Source organism: Cucumis melo, chromosome 7 (genome assembly GCF_025177605.1).
Source record: "Cucumis melo cultivar AY chromosome 7, USDA_Cmelo_AY_1.0, whole genome shotgun sequence".
Taxonomy (NCBI): domain Eukaryota; kingdom Viridiplantae; phylum Streptophyta; class Magnoliopsida; order Cucurbitales; family Cucurbitaceae; genus Cucumis; species Cucumis melo.
The window spans coordinates 4,795,997-4,817,384 of NC_066863.1; the positions used below are offsets into that span (position 1 = coordinate 4,795,997).

The 21,388-nt window shown below is 40.7% G+C and overlaps 2 protein-coding genes across 7 annotated transcripts in view; both read right to left on the bottom strand.

The window, feature by feature from the left end:
• Positions 1-11,167: 11,167 nt before the first annotated feature.
• The window catches only part of LOC127150341 (uncharacterized), a 37,819-nt gene continuing 27,598 nt past the window's right edge, over positions 11,168-21,388 (bottom strand). Inside the window, exons 1-4 of one of the 6 annotated variants that reach the window (XR_007822652.1) lie at positions 12,542-12,726; positions 12,356-12,455; positions 12,060-12,109; positions 11,168-11,255 (exon numbers count right to left, since the gene is read on the bottom strand). Coding sequence is in view for 1 of the 6 variants with exons in the window: in XM_051087986.1 (XP_050943943.1) it covers positions 11,217-11,255; positions 12,356-12,455; positions 12,542-12,639 (237 nt within the window). In the remaining 5 variants the exon portion in view is untranslated. The other 5 variants (XM_051087986.1, XR_007822650.1, XR_007822651.1 and 2 more) reach the window with 5 other exon arrangements.
• Positions 17,699-21,388, bottom strand: part of LOC127150339 (uncharacterized) — a 29,392-nt gene continuing 25,702 nt past the window's right edge. The window contains exon 2 of the mRNA XM_051087982.1: positions 17,699-17,882. Within this exon, the coding sequence (XP_050943939.1) occupies positions 17,858-17,882 (25 nt within the window). The 3' untranslated portion in view covers positions 17,699-17,857. The remainder of the gene's footprint in view (positions 17,883-21,388) is intronic.

The following is a 21,388-nucleotide window of genomic DNA, read 5'->3' on the forward strand; positions in this document are numbered from 1 at the left end:
TTTGGAGGCGCCCGCTTTTCTCAAGTATGAATTCATATTGAATAAATACACAATCAAAGTAGAAGAAGAGATACGGTCTTCGCTGCAACGGGTAGGTAGAGTTTCTTTCTTTCCCGTGCACCCTTGGAAACCTAGACTCTCTGACTCTAGGCTTTCTTGTGGCCCTAGAGAGACTGATTTTGACCGGTCAGTATGGTATAAACTATCCCAAGCCTATTCCTCACTGAAACTGGCCTTCCTTCGTCTGAGACGGATGGATATGAGTCTTCAGCCTCTACTAAACTAAATGAGTTCGCGCGGACTCTGATGAACCAGAGACTGGATCCCTATTATTAGGAAAGCTTCTTGCCAAAAGAGTTCAGGAAAGAAACCCACTACGTGGGCTCAGTAGTGGAATTCCCGTTATTATCTACTTTTTTGCTTCACTGAATATATCATATTAGATTATCAAGAGATAATGAAAGAGAGAGAGTGAGAAGGTTCCTGGGCATCCCACTCAATCCGGGCGAGCCTCAACTCCTACGGAGCCTTAGACTCCTTCTGACGATTGGTCTTGCGGGCAATAAAAGGATGAAGAGAAGAAGGCAAGCCTCTTGGGTCATAGCCTGAGAATGAATAAGGAATGAAATGCCCTACCCATTTCACCTCTCTATTCCATTGAATTCTTATGGGACTTGTTTATGGAAGGGATCGAAGAATGAATTTCTTAAGCAAAAAAAGATGAAAATTCATCTAAAAAAAGAAGCAAGAGAAGACAAGACTCCGTAGCTACTTTCATCCGGCTATATTCCCACGGGGCGGTCGGAGAATTCCACTAAAAAGTCATCCTTCAGTTTCTTCCTTTACCTTTCATTCCTTGGACTAATTTGAGATTTCTCTGATCTTATATTCGAATACTATTGATCTTAGATTCAAGCCTATCATGTTCCCAGTCCCACTCCTATTTAGTCGCTTCACTTCGTCAATATTCTTTGAACCTTCGGTTCCACATAGAAAGGACCTCTTTACTTCACCGCCATAAGAAATGGTTTTCTTCTTCCTTTCTTTTTAATAATTCTTTTTCAATAAATAAGACAAGTTAGGCTCCATAAGGAGTTGACCACTACAGCGAGAATCAAAGAAAGAACGACTGAAGAAAGAGAAAGACCAAGAACTTAGAGAGCTACAGCCCTTTCCGCGGATGCCCCCCTGTACGAGCCTTTCACTCCTCTGACCCAGAATTGAGCCTCACATCCTCTCCTTCGTAAACTCACTAACTCACTCTCTCCAATTCTTTGAACCTCTCATTCTCTTTCTTCCAAACAATTATGCGCGCAAAAAGACATCTTTTCTAACTGGTACTTATGGGGAAGAGTTACGTAAAGAGCCACGATTTGACATCTTTGCCCAGGGTGAATAGACAATGAATAAGGCTTTGGCACTTATAGTAGAAGTTTTGTGGTCAAATCTCTCTCCTGATGAGCTCCTTCTATCCTTGTCTTTAGTGGAATCACAAAATAGTCCTTGTCCCGGATCCAAGATGAAAAGAAAGAAGCAAGCCTCTGGTCATAGCCTTATCATTCATAAGTAAAGTAAGCAAGATCCGAGATGATAGAATGAAATACCTATGAACAAAAGGGAGGATTATCTTGGTTCCGATCCAACTCTTGATAGCGGCTTCCTAAGCGGATAATGCTACCGCCCCGTGGGTAGGTTCTTCTGGAATCAGAGTTCAGATATTCTACCTTCCCCCTACTGTGATTGCTTGAGCTGTCTTTGACCTCTGTCGACTAAAAAAGAGACAGATATTCCATTGTAGAAGCTTGCCTTAGTACATAGGTGTAATCAAGAACATCGATCAGTCGCTTCTCAAAATTCTTTGTCAACTCCTTACGGAGCCTCTCTTCTTCTTCTCAATATTCTTTGATTGCACTCCTATTATTGTTTGTTCTCAAATTCCTAGGCAATTATAAGGGGTCCAGATGCGTAGAAGGAGTCAGAAATCCATATTCACCTGTACTCCGGCTCGAAGCGAAAGGACTGTGAAGGAGTGCATTATGAAATAACTCGACTCCAAATGATAAATAGAGGTTCGAAGAAAGTCGACTGATAAGAAGAGGAGAGGGTCAAAGATGAATAAAGAAAGCAAAAGGACTAAATTATCATAAAAGAAGGAGCAAAGCAGCTCGACTAAGAAGGAGAGGAGCCCTTCCTTATATTATGAAATGAAACAACTCAACTCAAAATAGAGGTTTCGTAGGAGTTGAGAAGAATTTGAAAGCTCATTCCTTATTCTGCCAATGTTAAGGAATGCAAGTTGAGCTACTAAATAAGGAGTTGAGAAGGACTTGAATTGCTCTCTCCTTTCTGATGATATGAACAAGATATAATCAGATAAGAAAGCTAATCCTCTCTTCTTTTCTTTCTGCCTCTTTCTCGCTTCGTACCTATTCTTTTTTATCTTTTTATTGAATAACCTTTCCGGTCTCGCTGCTTTGCTCCTGTCCTTTCTAATGGGAACTCTCATTCATGATTCATGCATGATGGATCTAGCTAAGACGCCCTCTTATAGACATCTCTCACTCATTCGGATTGAGATTCATCCAAGTCTAAGGTAAGGGCTGCCAATCCCTCCCTATATCACTCTTTGAAGGGTGGGAGAGTAGTGAAAGGAAAGTGTATTGCACTAAGATCTATCCTTCGCTTTATTCATTCCCGAACCCCAACTATCCTCTCTTATATCGAGTGTATTAGTCATAACCTCTCCCTCTTGCTTCCCTAACGAGGAGAATTTCATAGTGAGTTTCATGTTCTTAAGCGAATGCGGTTGAAGCGAGGAAGCAGTTGAAAGCATTCCCTTCAATCAAAGGAGCTATTTGGGTCTTTGTCCTAGGCTTCCTCCTTCTAGTTCTATTCTAGTGGCAATCCCATCTACTTGATGTACTAAGCCCATGGTAGCAGCTAGTTTTTCCTATCTAATAGAAGGAGGGCTATATATATCCATTTCCCTTCTCCTTCGATTCCACACCGGATTCACTATCCTTCTTCATCATGTCCTTTCTGATCCTGGGACTCCTCAGAAGACAAAGCAGCGGAAGCTAAGAAAGAAGAAGCCCTATTGCGCGGATACCACCCTTTGGTAAGGGCCTGCCATAAGCAAACAGGAAAGAAAAGAAGGCAACCAGGATCAGGAGCTCAGCTTTGTAGGCAAGGCGGCTCGCTCAGTGCTTACGAACGAAAAAGTCTTTGTCGATTAGGTACGGGATACCGGTCTGTGGTAGTTTAATCAAGGGCCACAGACATAGTTTTTGACTTTCTCACTAACCTCGGCATTGCCCTTTCTTGTTCTGTTATTGACGTATTTTGCTGCGCTGGACCATGGACTCTTGCTTGGCCTAATTAGGTCCTTCTTCAATAAATCACCCACTTATTCCTGATTCAACCTTCTTTGATCTTCGAGCATGGGATCTAAACTCATCATTTAGTGCAGATGCTTTTTTTCGTCAAAACCCTTGGGATAAGGTAGCCGAAGTCTTTCCCACGTTCCAAAAAGCCAAAGGGAAGAGACCGTTTTTTCAAAACTCTCGCTATTCTATTTTTTCCTTAAGACGAGGAACCGCGTAGTGGGTAGAAGTGTGGTCCTCGGTAATTCTTAGCCTTGGGATTTGGCCTTGATGCTGGATATCATAGCATCGATGGTCTCCTTTTCTTGTCCGAGTTGCCAGATCCTCCGGTGGTGGGGAAAGGAATTCGATGAAGACTCTCCGGCCTTTCATTCTTCCCTCCTTTTCTTTAGACTAAGAGTAAAGATGAACAAGTTTACTCTACTTGCACGTGAGCTTGAAGCCTTTTTTCATCCTAAAGTAGCATGAAAAAATCCACAAAGATAGAAGAAAGCCCAAGGGAATTCCCAATCAATGGGAGAGCATGCGCCCAGAGAAGATAAGGGCTTAAGTTAAGCAAAGAAGGTTGACTTGGAAGTTTCTCAGTTAGAGAGAGGACGCCCCAAGCCTTTTCCGAAAGAGACCTTCGGTCCCTCGTCTTGTAGTTACATGGTATGGCTAAGGCTCTTTAGAGGACAGATAAGCTTCCCTAGGCGAGAGCACCCGGGCTCTATGAATAGCTCCGGATCTTGGTCGTAAAGGGAGTGAGTGCAAGCCCCGTGGTTCTTAGTCCCATAGGTCTAGAGCACGATCACGACAAGAAGAAGATAGCTCCGATTGATTCACTTGTCTGATTCGGTATGTAGGCATAGAGAAAGTGTTCCTACTTGAGCCGAGAGAGGCCCACCCTCTATGTACATCCACAACTTCTTAGCTCTTTCACTGCAACTCACCACCCAAGAACAGCCACCCTCACTAGGTGTCAGATAATAGGGCTTGACTGATGGATCAGAGTTCTTTCAATAAAAAGCCCTCGTCGATCGAGAAAGTATATAGATCTGCAACCCCAACCGCGTAGTGGGGTCAAAACCGTCCGAAGGCTCCGTAGGAGTTACAAAAAGAAAAGAAAATGAGCTCAGGTTAATATGGATATAAACAAGTCCTGAGGATGTCCGAAGGACTAAATAGTCCGAAAACTCCTCCCAACTCCTCGCCTTTCAGTCGAGCCTAAGTCCTCTTCAATCTACCATATTCACGAGCCTCTTCTTGGAAAGAAATCCCTTGATTCCGCCCAAGCCCAAGCTAAGTCGAGCCTGCCTCCTTGACCGAAAGGGATCTCTGTCAGCTTAGTCTGTACGCGCGCGTCCGAGTTCGAGATGATAGAAGTCTCCTCTCGTCTGAGTATTTTTATCTTGAAGGATGCGAAAGATCAATAGAAAGAAGCTTGGGACAGATAGTAATCTCCTCGGATCGATCAGAATTTGACCAACCACAGAGATTTGGTTACTGACTCTGTAACCTTTATTAGCGGAACCTAGCCGAATTTCACTCTTTCCCCCGCTTATCATCTTGGGAGATCCAGAAGAGGAATCAGAAAGTTGTCAGCATTTGCGCATTCAACAACCACAACCTCTGAAAGAAGAAGAACTGGGACAAGGGATCCCCCGACGTGGGCTTCTGAAACTGGTGGGGCATATTACTAAAAAGGGAATTCCCCCACTCATAGTCAATGCCCAGTTTGCGGAAAAGCCTAAGTGTCAAAAGAGCTTGGAGCTCATCTTTGGAGTGCCCAACTTCCCTACTTTTCAGTCATTTACCTGAGAACGATGTCAAAAAGTCTTTTTTTTCCATGTCTGGATGAGTCAAATCCGTTGATGGTGGAGAGACCTCATCCCCATCTCTCTCGTTCTCCTTCTTAGTCTCCTCTTCTTAGTCAACTCTCCTTTACAACTTCTCTCGCGAAACTGCTCATTTTCTATTTGATTCTGAATCAAACGAATAAGTAGTAAAGAAAGCTAAGAAGAGAATGGCGAAAGTGCTCAAGTATGTTTTTCAAGTGCAAAAGAAAAGCAAGCTGAAGCTAGCATCTTGTGCCTACGCTTGCCCGGTGAGTATCCTTCTATTCTCATGTCTTTGACCGATGGGATGGTACAAGCACCGAGTTAAGAAAATGAGAAAATCAGGCGCAAAGAATATTGCCCTGACCAGAGCTCATTCGTAGTAGGTACTTCACCAAGGCGAAGAAAGAATTAAGATCTGGTAGCGTCGAGATGACTCCTGGCGCCTCTTTACCGCTACGTGGGCGGGGAAAAAGGAGAAAGGGAGAACTTTCTTATGAGATGTCGCCTTAATGAACAAGGGCGACTCAAAATGATGAGAGGGGAGAAGCCACCGCTACGCATAGGATAGGATCAAGTGCTTGTTGAAAGGTGTAGTGGATCACTAACTTCATCTTCTCATGAACCTCAAATGCAAATCATGAAAACCAAAGAAAAGAATGATCAAAAAAATAAAGTCACTAGACGAGCGAAGGACTCTCTCCACTAACAAGAAAAAAAGAGCTTTTATCATCAGAAAAGCAAGGTGAAACTCCATCTTCTTTTGTTTAACATTTAGAATATCAGGGAAAAAGCCGAGAAATTGCCAAGTTTGAAAGGAAAAAAGGATAAAAGATCATTTGCTTAACACATTCATTCCTTGCCTCCCTCCTTTTGAGCCTCAATCATTGATTGTAGTAGTCTTAGAAATCATCAAAACCTTCTCGTAGGTTCGTCTTCTGTCTCATTCTCTTCTTCTTCTTCCTTTTCTCATATTTCATTGAACCTTTATTGTCTTCTTATTTATTGCATTATCAAGCCTTTCTTCCTTCATCGTTCTTTCCAACTTCCTCTTTTCCTTTGGGCGAGCTATTGCTGACTTTGGTCGAGCGAGTCAACTCCTTCTCCGCCTCTCATCCTATCCTTTCTGGTCTTGGTCTCTTTTTCTCTTGCTTCTTCGAGAATTTCCTTTTTTAGTTCTTCCCTGGTTGGGTTTGGGAAAGCTTCCTCTGATGTATGACTCCAGATCTTCCTATTATTGCGCCCGATCAAAGGATTGAGTTCTCATTCTTCTTTCTTCTATGAATATAGAGTGAATTGTGATTATTGAGTTGCTCGCTTCGCCACTCTCCCTCTTGGCTGCTTCGAGCCTGTCCTGAGAATGAAAAAGGAAGTCTGACTTCTGACTCCCGAGCCAACTCTACTACTTAAACTGGGAATAAATACTCCTCTCCAACTCTTTCTCTAGCTTAGCTTCCTAAACTGCCACTTCTTTGATCCTATTTTATCCTATGCTACCTGCCCCTTTAAAGGTCTAGTTTCAGCAACAGATAATTACCTTTCAGCCGAAAGAGGGACGACTGGGACTAGGGATTCCTTTGATTATGGAACCAAGGAGGCTCCTATCCGGTATCGCTTTCAGTTACTCATGCGAAGTGAAAGTCTGAGAGTTCCCTTGAACATAGTGATGATCGCTCTGATTCTATAATAAGAAAGAAACTCCCTCTTCGAGTCGTATTCTACCTTCTTTGGCTTCTTCTCCGTTTGTTTTGAGTACTTCCTGTTTGCTGCTTTCCCGCCGATGAAGATGAATTGAGATTAATTTCAATAGTGCAAATTGAGTTCTTTATCAATAGCCCTATTCAGACCGCTCCGTGAGACCTATTGGTATAGCAGTTCAACTTTTTCTCGGTTAGCAGCTTTCTTTGGACCCTACTCTTTTGAGACTGATTCCGATAATCCCATAGTAGCTCGAGCAGCGTCTTTGCCCTTGCCCTTTCTTTTGAGTGATTTATTCCATACCTAGGAAAGTCTTCCGCTTATTATGGTACCTCGCCAACTCAATTTAGACGTTCCACTCCTTGCTACTTTGCTCCACTTCTAACCCGGGTAGGACAAATGTTGGAGAATCAGTACCTTTGGAGCTTTTCTGGAAGATTTTACTCTATCAAATGCTCAAAACCAACAGATTTGGGACCGATCTTGTGCAAAAACCACGTCGGAACATCAGTACCTTGTCGAAACATCAGTACCTCTCAAAAATTCTATTGGTCCTTTTCTCCTTTTTTTTACCTCCTTCTTTCTACTTTTTCTTATGGCTCTGTCTGGCTCTTGCCTGCTATAGTATCTGCTCTCTCGAGAAGTTTCCCCAAACATAGGGTTCCTTGTCTTCCTTAGTAACATAGGTACAGATTGTATTCCACGCCTTGTGAAAGGAGACGTTGCATTGTCTCCCTTGCCATTCTGGAAAGCTTTCCCTTATCCTTTTGGTGGCGTTCTTTTTGTGAGCATTATCGTTCAATACACCTACGTGGTGGTGTCTCTCCTCCCCATCTTGGTGCTTCTCCTGTGTTATTACTATAGCGTTACATCGGAAAAATGCTTGTATTCGTGCACTGATCTCCTGTGGCTGTATGTTCTTTCTTTCCCCCTTTCCTGATTGGGCGAGTGTTATAAGAATAAATCATCTAAAGTTGTCCATATTTTTCCTTTTCCCTGCGAAACTCTGAGCACAACGTTCTGCTTGCCCTTCTCCCTGTCCAAGTATCTAAATAAACTTCTACAGTTTTTTCTCTAGCAAGGCTACTTTCTAAGGAATGCTTCTATATTAGTGCTTATCTTTTTTAGTATAGGAGGTCTAGCACATTGAAATGCCTTAAATATAAAACAAAAACAACTACTAAAAGCCCTACTAAGGAAGATCCGACAGCCGGTCCAACCAAGAATTACCTTGAAGAATGATTGAGCGACACAAGGGCTAGACCAAAAAGAGAATGAAGATTCTTTTAGAAGAGAGGTAGGTTCCACTTGCTCTGCTTCCGAACTGAATTTTCTTACCCCCTTCTTTCGTATTCTAAGAAATTGTAGGGAGAGCGCATATGATAAGCGGTCGAGCTGGAGACCCACGGAGTGGTTAGACAGCCTGGTTAGACAGCTCCCACTTAATTCGACTCTGATTCTTCATCTCATATTCAGGTTCCGCATCCTCTCATGAAAGAGACCTGGACGATCTTCAACAAGGCTAACCTTCGTGAACTCTCTAAATAGTGATATAGAGCGACTAAGGCTAGTCATACTTTTTTCCTTCGAGTACTTCTTGAGGAGCTAATACTTGATCCTCTGACTTTGATTTTTCTATCTCGTTCGTCATCTATTACTCAATTTCATCCAGCCTACGTCTGAAAGAAGAAAGCCTACTGACTTTAGAAAATGTGAAAATTTTTCACTAATTCATTAAAAAATAAATTCCCACGAGTCAACGGGTTCGCTCGATTCTTTTCTTATTCCATTTCTGATTGCATGAGAGATCGAAAAAGGACTTCCCAAACCAAACTAAGTCGACCTCATAAAAAAGACGCCTTCCTCTCGAGCCGAAGAGGATGAGGCGATGGTAGTTCTACCGATCCACGTATCTTACAAAAAAGGTTTGAGATCCCCTTCGAGATCTTTGAAGATGAGGAATAATCCACCCTAGCGCACGAAGCTCAGCCAGCACAGCCCGCCCTCACTTAATGAAAGAGAATTCCTAGTCCTTCCCGAACATATTAATGGATAAAAGAGGCTCAAAGGATTTGAGTCGCCTCGATCATTCTTTCTCAACTCCTACGGAGCCTCTCTCCTTTCAGTCGAGCTTAATAGACCAAAACCATAGATTTGAGCCTTTGCCTAAATTTTTCTTTGATTCCATTTATCTTATGATAATGGATTTTCTCGAGAATTTCGTCTGGGAAAACTAAGGAAAGATCTACCCACGGACTTCGACCCCTATCAGACAGATGCTTTTCCTTCGAGATGGAAGAAAGGAAGACCGGTCCTTTCCACAAATTCTTTGTACCTCGCCTTTCAGCCTCAACTAGGACCAGATCCTCTTGCTTTTGCCTCTAAATCGAGGACTCCTCTTTATCTTATTAAGGAAATGACTGAGAAAGATGATCAGGCGGTCGAAAATCAACTCTTTTTCTCTATTGGAATGAATTCCAACTTCTTCTTCTTCAACAGCGGGAGGTCTTTCAACTCCTTCTCAACTCCTACGGAGCCTTGTTCATTGACTTCTTTATCCGCCTCTGAGATCTGGCCTGGAAGAATGAAGAGAGAAGATCAGGAACCCTCTTTTCTCTATTCCCATTAGTATTCATTCAATACCGCGTAGTCGGGCTCTTTATCGGATAACTTTCTTTTTCTTCCTTTTCAGATGAAGGCCTTTCAGACTGAAGATCTCTAAGACGATCCTTTGCTGACTTCTAACCTTTATCCGAAACTGATGAGCTAGTCCTCAAAAAAGAGATGAGAGATGAAATGCCTATGAGGAATGACTGAAACTAATGAAAGAGGAGAAAGCTATTCAACCGTGGGCTTCACCCGAAGACTTTCTTTTCTCATTCTTCGAAGAGTTGCTTTGCTCCTGGTCGAGGACTAGGCTCTGAGCAGCTTTCCTTAAGAAGGAAAGAGAAAGGGGTCTTAGACTTCTATTCTAGTAAGGAAGTTTACTCAGCTTGCACACTCACTTGCTCCTTTGGTGGATTCGCAATCCACTCCCTTGATCCACTTGAAGTTTACTCAGGTTTCACTTTTTGAACCTAGTGGCTCAGAGGTTAGAAGTCGAGACCGTTGAGAATAGGTTAACCAGCCAGCCCAGGTACGAAGGAACTCGACTCTTAAGGAGAGAGAAGAGGAGTGGGACAAAGTAAGCAGAGCAAAAGAGACTAAGCCTTCGTATGAGAAGCAAGGTGATCCCTGTTGACATCTCAGTTTCCACCTTTGAATCGGCCCAGAGAGGAAGCCCGAAGAGAAAGGGCTCAAGTTTGAGATAAGGGGGAAGACTTATCCCTTCCAGCAACAGTTCTTCGCCTTGCAACTTGTCTTCGATCATTTCTCTAGTCGAAACAAGGGAAGACATCTTCATCCCTAAGAGTAAACCTCTGAGCGACGAGGTGTGGTTGGGCACCGACCGCTTAGCGGCGTAATCAGTCATATTAGTATCTCGGAGACTGATTTCTCTTCTTCTCACTCTAGAAACCGACTCAAAGGGCAAAGCCTATTCCAACCTTTCCGCCGACTGGTCAATCCATCATCACTCCTCTCAGTCAACTCGTGGCCCCTCGTAGTGAGTGATCCTATTATTTCGAATTAATTCATTAATGAAATTCATGCAATGCATTCATTTGTTAAGACTTGCGCAAACCCCTTCTATGTGCCCCATGTGCCCTTTCCCACCTCACTCTAGTCTACGGTAAAATGCACTAAAAATGCATGGTTTTGGCCGGCTCGAGCATTCGGGAAGAGGAAGGCGCAAAGAATATTGCAAGTTTTCTATTAGGGAAGGCCCACGCTATGAAATTCTTATAAAATTTAATATGAGAATGACCCGACCGATAAGGAAGCATCTTAGGTCTTGATTGTCACACACCCTCCCGGACTACCTGCTACCTTAGACCGAAAGATGGCGTGAAGCCGACGAACAACGTTATTCTGTACCTGTATCTGTCGACTCTGCTTAAAACTTTCATGTGATGAACTTGCCAATCTAGTATATAAACTATTGTACATGCCACAAAACACAGCGGATCCTAGGCTAGTTAAACACAGCTAGTCAAACACATACATGAAATGTACCTCAAAATTTACCGATTTCATGAGTAAACCTAAAGATACCTTAATCAAAATATAACCAACAAAATTTACACAACTACAACTCCTAATGCTTATACAAACTGTGGAGTATCTATAACATATAAGGGTGTGAACACATCACAACACAACAGACTTTATGCCCAACTCAAAAACACGTACTGGCAATCGATAATGAAGCTTCCGCAGACTAAGGCAGTCTATCAGGCACCGGGAAGTTGATCTCTACCTGGAAAATGGGTAAAACATTTTGGAAAGGGTGAGCTATGGAGCTCAGTGAGTGACTCAGTTTAAAACTATGAATTTAAAGATAAGAGCACGTGAAAACTTTACACATATAAATCTGTTTATACAAGTCGTAAATGTAAATGTGTAATAGTAAGAATAGCTTCCTTAAATACTAAGCATGTTCATCATTGAAATCTAGCAAGGCATATCAAGTATATCGAAGCATTTTAACTAACATGACGAATCTACGTTGTGTAGGGTACACCTAGTACAACAACGTTTACAAGCACTACGATGTAGTGGGGCCCACCCAGCACTCCCATCATCTTTGTCGTAGTGGGGCCCGCCCAGCACTCACGGCAGCATCGTTGTTACGGAGTACACTCAACGTCAACAACGAAATCTAACCAGTGTGCACACGGTAATCTCTAGCCTCAGGCTCAAGATCTCAGTCATGTAGTTAATGAAAATTTCATAAATCATCATAAAATATTAAAACATGCCTGCTTATAAATTTTACACAAAGCTCGAACTTTACTCAGCTCTTTCGTGGAAAATTGTAGTTCTTAAAACAAAACTTCATACTAATTCATGCTTTGCTTAAAATATTGTGGTTTAAATACTTTCCAAACATTTAATATCTACGTGCTAGCATAAATTTCTTTAAGAAGTCTAGTCTCCAAATGTATACTTGAAAATAGTCATGAAATTCAAATACCTTTCATGGCTTCGTAAATAAACATTTATCGCATTCAATCATAATAACAGTTATGGAAAATATTTCAAAGTTGGTTTTGTCACTCACAGTCTTGGGCTAGATCCTTGGTCTATAAGCTCGGTTTAATTCTTCTCGACCTGCCAACAACCCAACCGAGTATTAAAACCTTAAACATTCTGGTTTCCTAAAGATATACATAACATGTCGCACCAAAGATGACGCTCACGAAAACAAAGCTTAAGAAATAAAATCCTATTTCAACAATTCTCTAAAATTTCCAGATTTCTAACATAAACTTCAAAGAACTATAACTTTCTCAATACTTAACCAAAATGAGTGTTCTTTATATCAAACTCTTCATTTTGAGATCCTCTAAAACTTACCTGAAGACATATAAATCTGATTCCCCGTGCATAAACACATATAACCCTCAAAACAGAACCACTTCCAGAATCGCGCGCACACGACCTCTTTAACTTGTTCCTACAATTTAACCAATTTGTAGTCGTTTTTGGTTTACAATTTCTTCATGAAAGTTGTATTAAATTGAATAAGCTTTCCAACCATACCAAATAGAAATTCTAACTTCACCGATACACTCTGAAATACAAGAAAAACCAGAGACCTCCTGATTTCGAGTGAAAACCAACTGCCCTGTTTTCTTCATCAAAAAGCACCAAATGAAAATCCGAATTTGCTCCAACGTTCTTCATAAAGTTTGTTTAAAAATGAGTTAACTTTCAGTAAATGTAAATCTCACCTCTTAATTCCTTTTGAAGAGTTCAAATCGAATTAAAAACCAGTGATGTGCAGAATGAACTAAAATTCAGCCATTGATACACTTTGCTTGAGTTCTCCCCCTCTTCTTCAACTTAAAAATTCTAGTAAAATTTCTCTTCTTCTTCCAAACTCTCTCTTTGAAGTTCTCTGCAAATTGAAGAAGGAAAAAGAAAAAAATAAATAAAGGGAACTTGGATGTCTTCAAACTTGGCGGTGAAGGGAAGAGAAGAAGAAGAAGAAAAGAGAAAATGAAATTTTCTTCTCCTTTTCTTCTTTTTGTCCTTTCTTTTCTTTCTTTTCTTTAATTAATTTAATAAAACTATTTAATATATAAATATATATATATTTATATTTACACTTAATTTCCATTCTTTTTTCTTTTTTTTTTCCCACATTTAAAGAAATTAAACCAAGAAAATATCGGGTTTACAACTTACCTTCCCTTTAGAAAATTTCGTCCTCGAAATTTAGAATGTCCTTAACTGAAAAGTATCGGATAGCTCTTCTTCATCTGATATTCTGGTTCCCAAGTTGCCTCCTCCGCTCCATGATGTCTCCACAAAACTTTTATGAGTGGAATCGTTTTGTTTCTCAAAACTTGTTCCTTTCTGTCGAGAATTTTAACTGGTTCTTCAACATAACTCAAATCTTCTTTTAATTCAACAGGTTGATCTTGCAACACATGCGATGGATCTGGTATATATTTTCTTAACATGGATACATGGAAAACATCATGTATTCGTGCAAGTTCTATTGGCAACTCAAGTCTATACGCTGCTGGTCCCACTCGTTCCGTTATCTGATATGGCCCAATATATCTAGGACTTAACTTACCTTTTCTTCCGAAACGAATAACACCTCGCCATGGAGATAATTTCAAGAAAACTTGATCTCCAACTTGGAATTCTAGGTTTCTTCGTCGCTTATCCGCATAACTTTTCTGTCGATCTTGGGCTTTCCTCAGATTTTCTCTCATCAACTTAATATTGTTTGTCGTAATCTGAACCAACTCAGGACCTACTAACTTCCGCTCTCCCACTTCATTCCAGCACACAGGAGTTCTGCATGGTCTCCCGTATAAGGCTTCATATGGTACCATACCGATACTAGACTGATAGTTATTATTATAAGCAAACTCCATAAGTGGCAAGTGGGTATCCCAACTTCCTTTAAGTTGTAGGACACATGCTCTCAACATGTCCTCTAAAGTTTGGATGGTCCTCTCGGACTGACCATGTGTTTGGGGATGAAATGATGTACTAAACTTTAGCCATGTTCCCATTGCTTTCTGTAAACTAGGCCAAAATTTAGAAGTAAACCTCGGATCCCTATCTGAAACTATGGACACTGGTACTCCATACTGACTCACAATCTTATCAACATATAATCTCGCTAGCTGGTCTAACGTAGATGTCATTTTAATCGGTATAAATCGTGTCGTCTTGGTGAGTCTGTCTACTATTACCCATATACCATCATGTCCACTGGATGTACGAGGTAATCCAAATAGAAAATCCATAGTAATATGCTCCCATTTCCACTCTGGCACTGGCAAAGGATTAAGAAATCCTCCTGGCCTCTGTCTTACTGGTTTAACCTGTTGACAAATCAAACATCTATCAACATATTCAGCTATCTCTTGCTTCATTCCAGACCACCAATAAGTCTTCTTTAAAGTTCTGTACATCTTGGTGCTACCTGGATGCATAGCGTAAGCTGAACTGTGAGCTTCTTCTAGAATAGCATTCTTAAGCTCACTGATATTCGGAACACATAATCTTCCTTGTTTAACAATGGCTCCATCTGTTCTCAGCTCAAACTCCACCTCTAAGCCTTTCTTGGATTTCTCAAACTTCTTCTGTAAATTACTGTCTTCTGACTGTCTTCTTACAATCTCAGTTACTAGAGAAGACCGAACCTGAAATTGAGCTAAGAGACTTCCTGAATCCTCTGTAGTTACTACTGCCTTGGAACCTCTTAACTCATTCAACAAAGCTACTCGAATACCACACAAGGCACTCTTCGGAAGTCTTGACTTCCTACTTAATGCATCTGCTACTACGTTGGCCTTACCTGGATGATACTCTATAGTACAATCATAATTTTTAATCAGTTCTAGCCATCGCCTTTGTCTCAGATTTAGCTCTTTTTGATCAAAAATATACTTCAGACTTTTATGATCTGTGAAAATATGGCACTTTTCCCCGAACAAATAGTGTCTCCAGATTTTTAGTGCTAAAACAACTGCGGCTAGCTCAAGATCATGGGTAGGGTAATTACACTCATGCTCCTTCAACTGCCTTGAAGCATAAGTTATTACATTCCCATCTTGCATAAGCACACAACCTAATCCTAGCCTTGAAGCATCACAATAAATCACATAGTCCTTCCCTGTTACAGGAAGTGCCAAAATAGGTGCTGTAACTAGTCTTTTCTTCAATTCCTGAAAACTTTGCTCGCATTTATCTGACCACTCAAACTTAACATTCTTCCTTGTCAAAGCGGTCAAAGGCAATGCCAATCGAGAGAAATCCTCAATAAAACGCCTATAGTATCCTGCCAAACCCAGGAAACTACGTACTTCTGTTGCACTAATTGGTCTTTCGCAATTGACAACCGCTTCTACTTTTTGTGGATCGACACTAACTCCTTTTGCTGAAACTACATGCCCCAAAAATACTACTTGTTCCAACCAGAACTCACATTTGCTGAACTTAGCGTATAACTGTTTTTCACGTAGAGTCTGTAGAACAATCCTCAGATGTTCCTCATGAGATTCTCTGTCAACTGAGTAAACTAATATATCATCAATGAACACAATCACAAACTGTTCTAAATACCGATGGAAGATCCTGTTCATGAGATCCATGAAAACCGCTGGCGCATTCGTTAAACCGAATGGCATAACTCGAAACTCATAATGCCCATACCTCGTTTTAAATGCTGTTTTAGCAATATCTGATTCTCTAACCTTCAACTGGTGGTATCCTGACCTTAAGTCAATCTTAGAGAACAACGTTGCTCCCCTTAGTTGATCAAATAAGTCATCGATGCGTGGTAAAGGATACTTGTTACGTATTGTAACCTTGTTTAACTGTCTATAGTCAATACATAATCTGAGGGTACCATCTTTCTTTTTCACAAAAAGCACTGGTGCTCCCCACGGCGAAACACTAGGCCTGATGTATCCCTTATCAACTAGTTCTTGTAACTGCATCTTCAATTCTTTTAGCTCGCTTGGAGCCATTCTATACGGGCCTGTGAAATAGGTGCTGTTCCTGGTAATAATTCAATGGTGAACTCAATCTCTCTATCAGGTGGCAAACCTGACAGATCATCTGGAAATACATCAAGAAACTCTTTCACCACAGGAACATCTTCTGGCTTTAGTTTTTCTCTCTGCACTACTATGATGTGTGCAAGAAACGCTGTGCAACCCTTCCTCAGTAATTTCTCAGCTTTCAAAACTGAGATTAAACTTCTAGAAACGGCCTTCCTCATACCTCTAAAAACCACTTCAGCAAAGCCTGGTTTTCTGAAAACCACTTCCTTCCTATGGCAATCCATAGATGCATAATGAGCAAATAAGAAATCCATTCCCAAAATTACATCTAACCTCTGCAACTCTAGTGGTAGCAAGTCCACTAGCAAACTGATACCTTCTACTAAAACTTCACAATTACGTAACACCTCATTAACAAGTAAAACGTCACCAACTGGAGTGTATATAGCTAACCCCTCAGATAAAGGCTCTAGCATCCTATTCAACTTAGTCAGAAATATACTAGAAACAAAGGAATGCGTAGCACCTGGATCAAATAAAACATCTGCAGGTACATTACAAATAAGAATCGTACCAGTAATAACGTCTGGTGCATCCTCTACTTCTTGTTAAGTCATAGCATAGACTTTTCCCTGTTGCCTCGGTCTTCCAACAACTCCCTTTTGCCTTGCACCACTGGTGACCTCTGTTGGAACCACTGAAACTCTCGATTGCTCAACTGTCTGGGACCCAACTCCCTGATCTCTCTGAACTGTCATGTTCAATTGCGGACAATCTTTCTTGAAATGTCCTGGCTGTCCGCACTGGTAACATACACCGGCACCTACCAAACACTGACCCCGATGGTTCCTGCCACAACTCGTGCATGGTATTCGCCTGACGGTACTAGTAATGGACTCCTGACCTTGTTGCGATCTTACTGTTGATCTAATGGGTTGACTAGGTATTCTCTGGCTCTGTCTCTGAAAAACACTACCATAACTCACGTTCCTCGATGCTTGGCCTCTAGAGCGATTCTTAAAATCTTGACGGCTTGAAATATTTATCCCAGGCGTGAACCTCCGCTGCTCACGGCCTCTAAATCCACTAGCTGTTGAAGTCCCACGACTAAGCTCCACTGCCGATTTCTCTTCTGTTATACTCTGCTCCACACGAAGGGCAGTCTCCACTAACTGAGAGAAATTCGTCCACTTAGCAATGGCTGTAACTGGGGTACGTATTTCAAAACGCAACCCTCTTTCAAACCTTTGGCACCTGTCACTCTCAGAAGCTATAATAACGTCAGCATACCGTGAAAGCTCGGTATACTTCCTCTCATACTCAGCCACTGAAAGTGATCCTTGTTTCAACCCCAGAAATTCATCCCTATTGGCTTCGCAGTATGTGCTGGGATAATACTTATCTTCGAATATGCCTCTAAAAGTCTGCCAGTCTAAAGCACGTGCATCACTGCGTCTTGCTAATATAGATTTCCACCATCCTTCAGCCTCTTTTTGCAACAAAAATGTGGCCAATCTAACCTTTCGCTCCTCAGGACAATTCATCACATCAAAACACTTTTCAAGCATATTCAACCAGTTCTCTGCATCAGCTGGATCTGTGGAACCTTCAAACACTGTAGCCCCTAACTTCTTCAGCTGTTCAATTCCGTATGCCTTTTTCTGGATCACTAGGCTCTGCTCTATCTGTCCTTCCTATTTCCTGTGTTGTTCTCGCAAACTGCTCGTTTCCTGCACCACCTCGAACTCCTAGGGTACTAGATTCCCCTACAGATGGACCTTGGGTAGGACCTTGCATCCCGTCCTGATTCTGCCGGCGTCGTCTACCAGTACGTGGTGGCATGACTCCTATAATATGTCAACACATTAGACATACTCTAAATACTTAAACTCAAATGCATGATACTAAATGTCTACTCACGTATTAATAATAATTGGACTCACTTCTACCCTTACCTAGACCATACTCCACTAGTTCCCTTTAAGCTAACTTGACCTTCAATTATTTACTTTCCAGTTTCTTCTTAGAGCTAACCGCTCTACCTTAATTCCCATGGAGCAAACTGCTCTGATACCAAGTTGTCACACCCCCTCCCGGACTACCTGCTACCTTAGACCGAAAGATGGCGTGAAGCCGACGAACAACGTTATTCTGTACATGTATCTGTCGACTCTGCTTAAAACTTTCATGTGATGAACTTGCCAATCTAGTATATAAACTATTGTACATGCCACAAAACACAGCGGATCCTAGGCTAGTTAAACACAGCTAGTCAAACACATACATGAAATGAACCTTAAAATTTACCGATTTCACGAGTAAACCTAAAGACACCTTAATCAAAATATAACCAACAAAATTTACACAACTACAACTCCTAAAGCTTATACAAACTGTGGAGTATCTATAACATACAAGGGTGTGAACACATCACAACACAACAGACTTTATGCCCAACTCAAAAACACGTACTGGCAATCGATAATGAAGCTTCCGCAGACTAAGGCAGTCTATCAGGCACCGGAAAGTCGATCTCTACCTGGAAAATGGGTAAAACATTTTGGAAAGGGTGAGCTATGGAGCTCAGTGAGTGACTCAGTTTAAAACTATGAATTAGTGAAAACTTTACATATATAAATCTGTTTATACAAGTCGTAAATGTAAATGTGTAATAGTAAGAATCGCTTCCTTAAATACTCAGCATGTTCATCATTGAAATCTAGCAAGGCATATCAAGTATATCGAAGCATTTTAACTAACATGACGAATCTACGTTGTGTAGGGTACACCTAGTACAACAACGTTTACAAGCACTACGATGTAGTGGGGCCCGCCCAGCACTCCCATCGTCTTTGTCGTAGTGGGGCCCGCCCAGCACTCACGACAGCATCGTTGTTACGGAGTACACTCAACGTCAACAACGAAATCTAACCAGTGTGCACACGGTAATCTCTAGCCTCAGGCTCAAGATCTCAGTCATGTAGTTAATGAAAATTTCATAAATCATCATAAAATATTAAAACATGTCTGCTTATAAATTTTACACAAAGCTCGAACTTTACTCAGCTCTTTCGTGGAAAATTGTAGTTCTTAAAACAAAACTTCATACTAATTCATGCTTTGCTTAAAATATTGTGGTTTAAATACTTTCCAAACATTTAATATCTACGTGCTAGCATAAATTTCTTTAAGAAATCTAGTCTCCAAATGTATACTTGAAAATAGTCATGAAATTCAAATACCTTTCATGGCTTCGTAAATAAACATTTATCGCATTCAATCATAATAACAGTTATGGAAAATATTTCAAAGTTGGTTTTGTCACTCACAGTCTTGGGCTAGATCCTTGGTCTATAAGCTCGGTTTAATTCTTCTCGGCCTGCCAACAACCCAACCGAGTATTAAAACCTTAAACATTCTGGTTTCCTAAAGATATACATAACATGTCGCGCCAAAGATGACGCTCACGAAAACAAAGCTTAAGAAATAAAATCCTATTTCAACAATTCTCTAAAATTTCCAGATTTCTAACATAAACTTCAAAGAACTATAACTTTCTCAATACTTAACCAAAATGAGTGTTCTTTATATCAAACTCTTCCTTTTGAGATCCTCTAAAACTTATCTGAAGACATATAAATCTGATTCCCCGTGCATAAACACATATAACCCTCAAAACAGAACCACTTCCAGAATCGCGCGCACACGACCTCTTTAACTTGTTCCTACAATTTAACCAATTTTTAGTCGTTTTTGGTTTACAATTTCTTCATAAAAGTTGTATTAAATTGAATAAGCTTTCCAACCATACCAAATAGAAATTCTAACTTCACCGATACACTCTGAAATACAAGAAAAACCAGAGACCTCCTGATTTCGAGTGAAAACCAACTGCCCTGTTTTCTTCATCAAAAAGCACCAAATGAAAATCCGAATTTGCTCCAACGTTCTTCATAAAGTTTGTTTAAAAATGAGTTAACTTTCAGTAAATGTAAATCTCATCTCTTAATTCCTTTTGAAGAGTTCAAACCGAATTAAAAACCAGTGATGTGCAGAATGAACTAAAATTCAGCCATTGATACACTTTGCTTGAGTTCTCCCCCTCTTCTTCAACCTAAAAATTCTAGTAAAATTTCTCTTCTTCTTCCAAACTCTCTCTTAGAAGTTCTCTGAAAATTGAAGAAGGAAAAAGAAAAAAAAAATAAAGGGAACTTGGATGTCTTCAAACTTGGCGGTGAAGGGAAGAGAAGAAGAAGAAGAAAAGAGAAAATGAAATTTTCTTCTCCTTTTCTTCTTTTTGTCCTTTCTTTTCTTTCTTTTCTTTAATTAATTTAATAAAACTATTTAATATATAAATATATATATTTATATTTACACTTAATTTCCATTTTTTTTTCTTTTTTTTTTCCACATTTAAAGAAATTAAACCAAGAAAATATCGGGTTTACATTGATGCTTATGGTATTCTTTTCATAAGAGTTGCGGGACGCTGACAGGTAATTCTCAGTTGAACCTGGAAGGGACTTCCCTCCGATTCTAGGCCTAGCCAAAGATCTTGAATTACCGCCTCAATAAATAAGGGCTTATTGAAAGCTTCTCCCGATCTTGATACTTCTCCTCCTTCAACTGGGACAAGAACATCGACTGCTTTTCCTTATCTCTCTCACATTTCTGGAACAAGAGAGAGGGATGACTGTGAACCCTCTGATCTTGGAAGAGTTGCATGGATCCCTCCTTCTAAACCTACTAAAAAAATACCTATTCAGAAAATCTTTCATCTTTTCAGAAAGGGTATGAATACGTTCAACTGAGAATCAAAAGTCAGCCTACCTGCTCATGTCCCTCTTTCGAAACGTCGAGCTACTCTCAAAGAAGAAAGCCTTTAGTCCTCAATATTCTTTGAACCTCGTACGATTCTTTTAAGTAGGTAAAACGAACCTTCGGTAACGAATATGAATTAAGCCTACTACGGGGGAGTGCAAATCGATAAAGGAGGGGTTTTGCACCTTGAAAGGATAGCTACTTTCTGTCTCTGCCTCAACTGCTGGGACCTCGGACACCGTCTATCGAGCGGCTAAATTTTCTTATTCCGGCTGGATCGCAGCAGGAGAACAGTATTCCTATTTGGTAAGAAAGCGGCTTAAGACCCGATACATTTGTTTTGGATAATCTTTCGTCATCGTTAAGACCTCTTGACTATCTTTATTCCCTTTTCTGAGTTTTTTTTATCTTTCTTTTTCAAGATATTAAATAAGGTCCCTTTCTATTAATTCAGATGAGTTCACCGAGACGGTCTCAAGTTCGAGATCTGATCGACCCTGTAGTAGGCTCAATGCAATATGAGTTGCCGCTC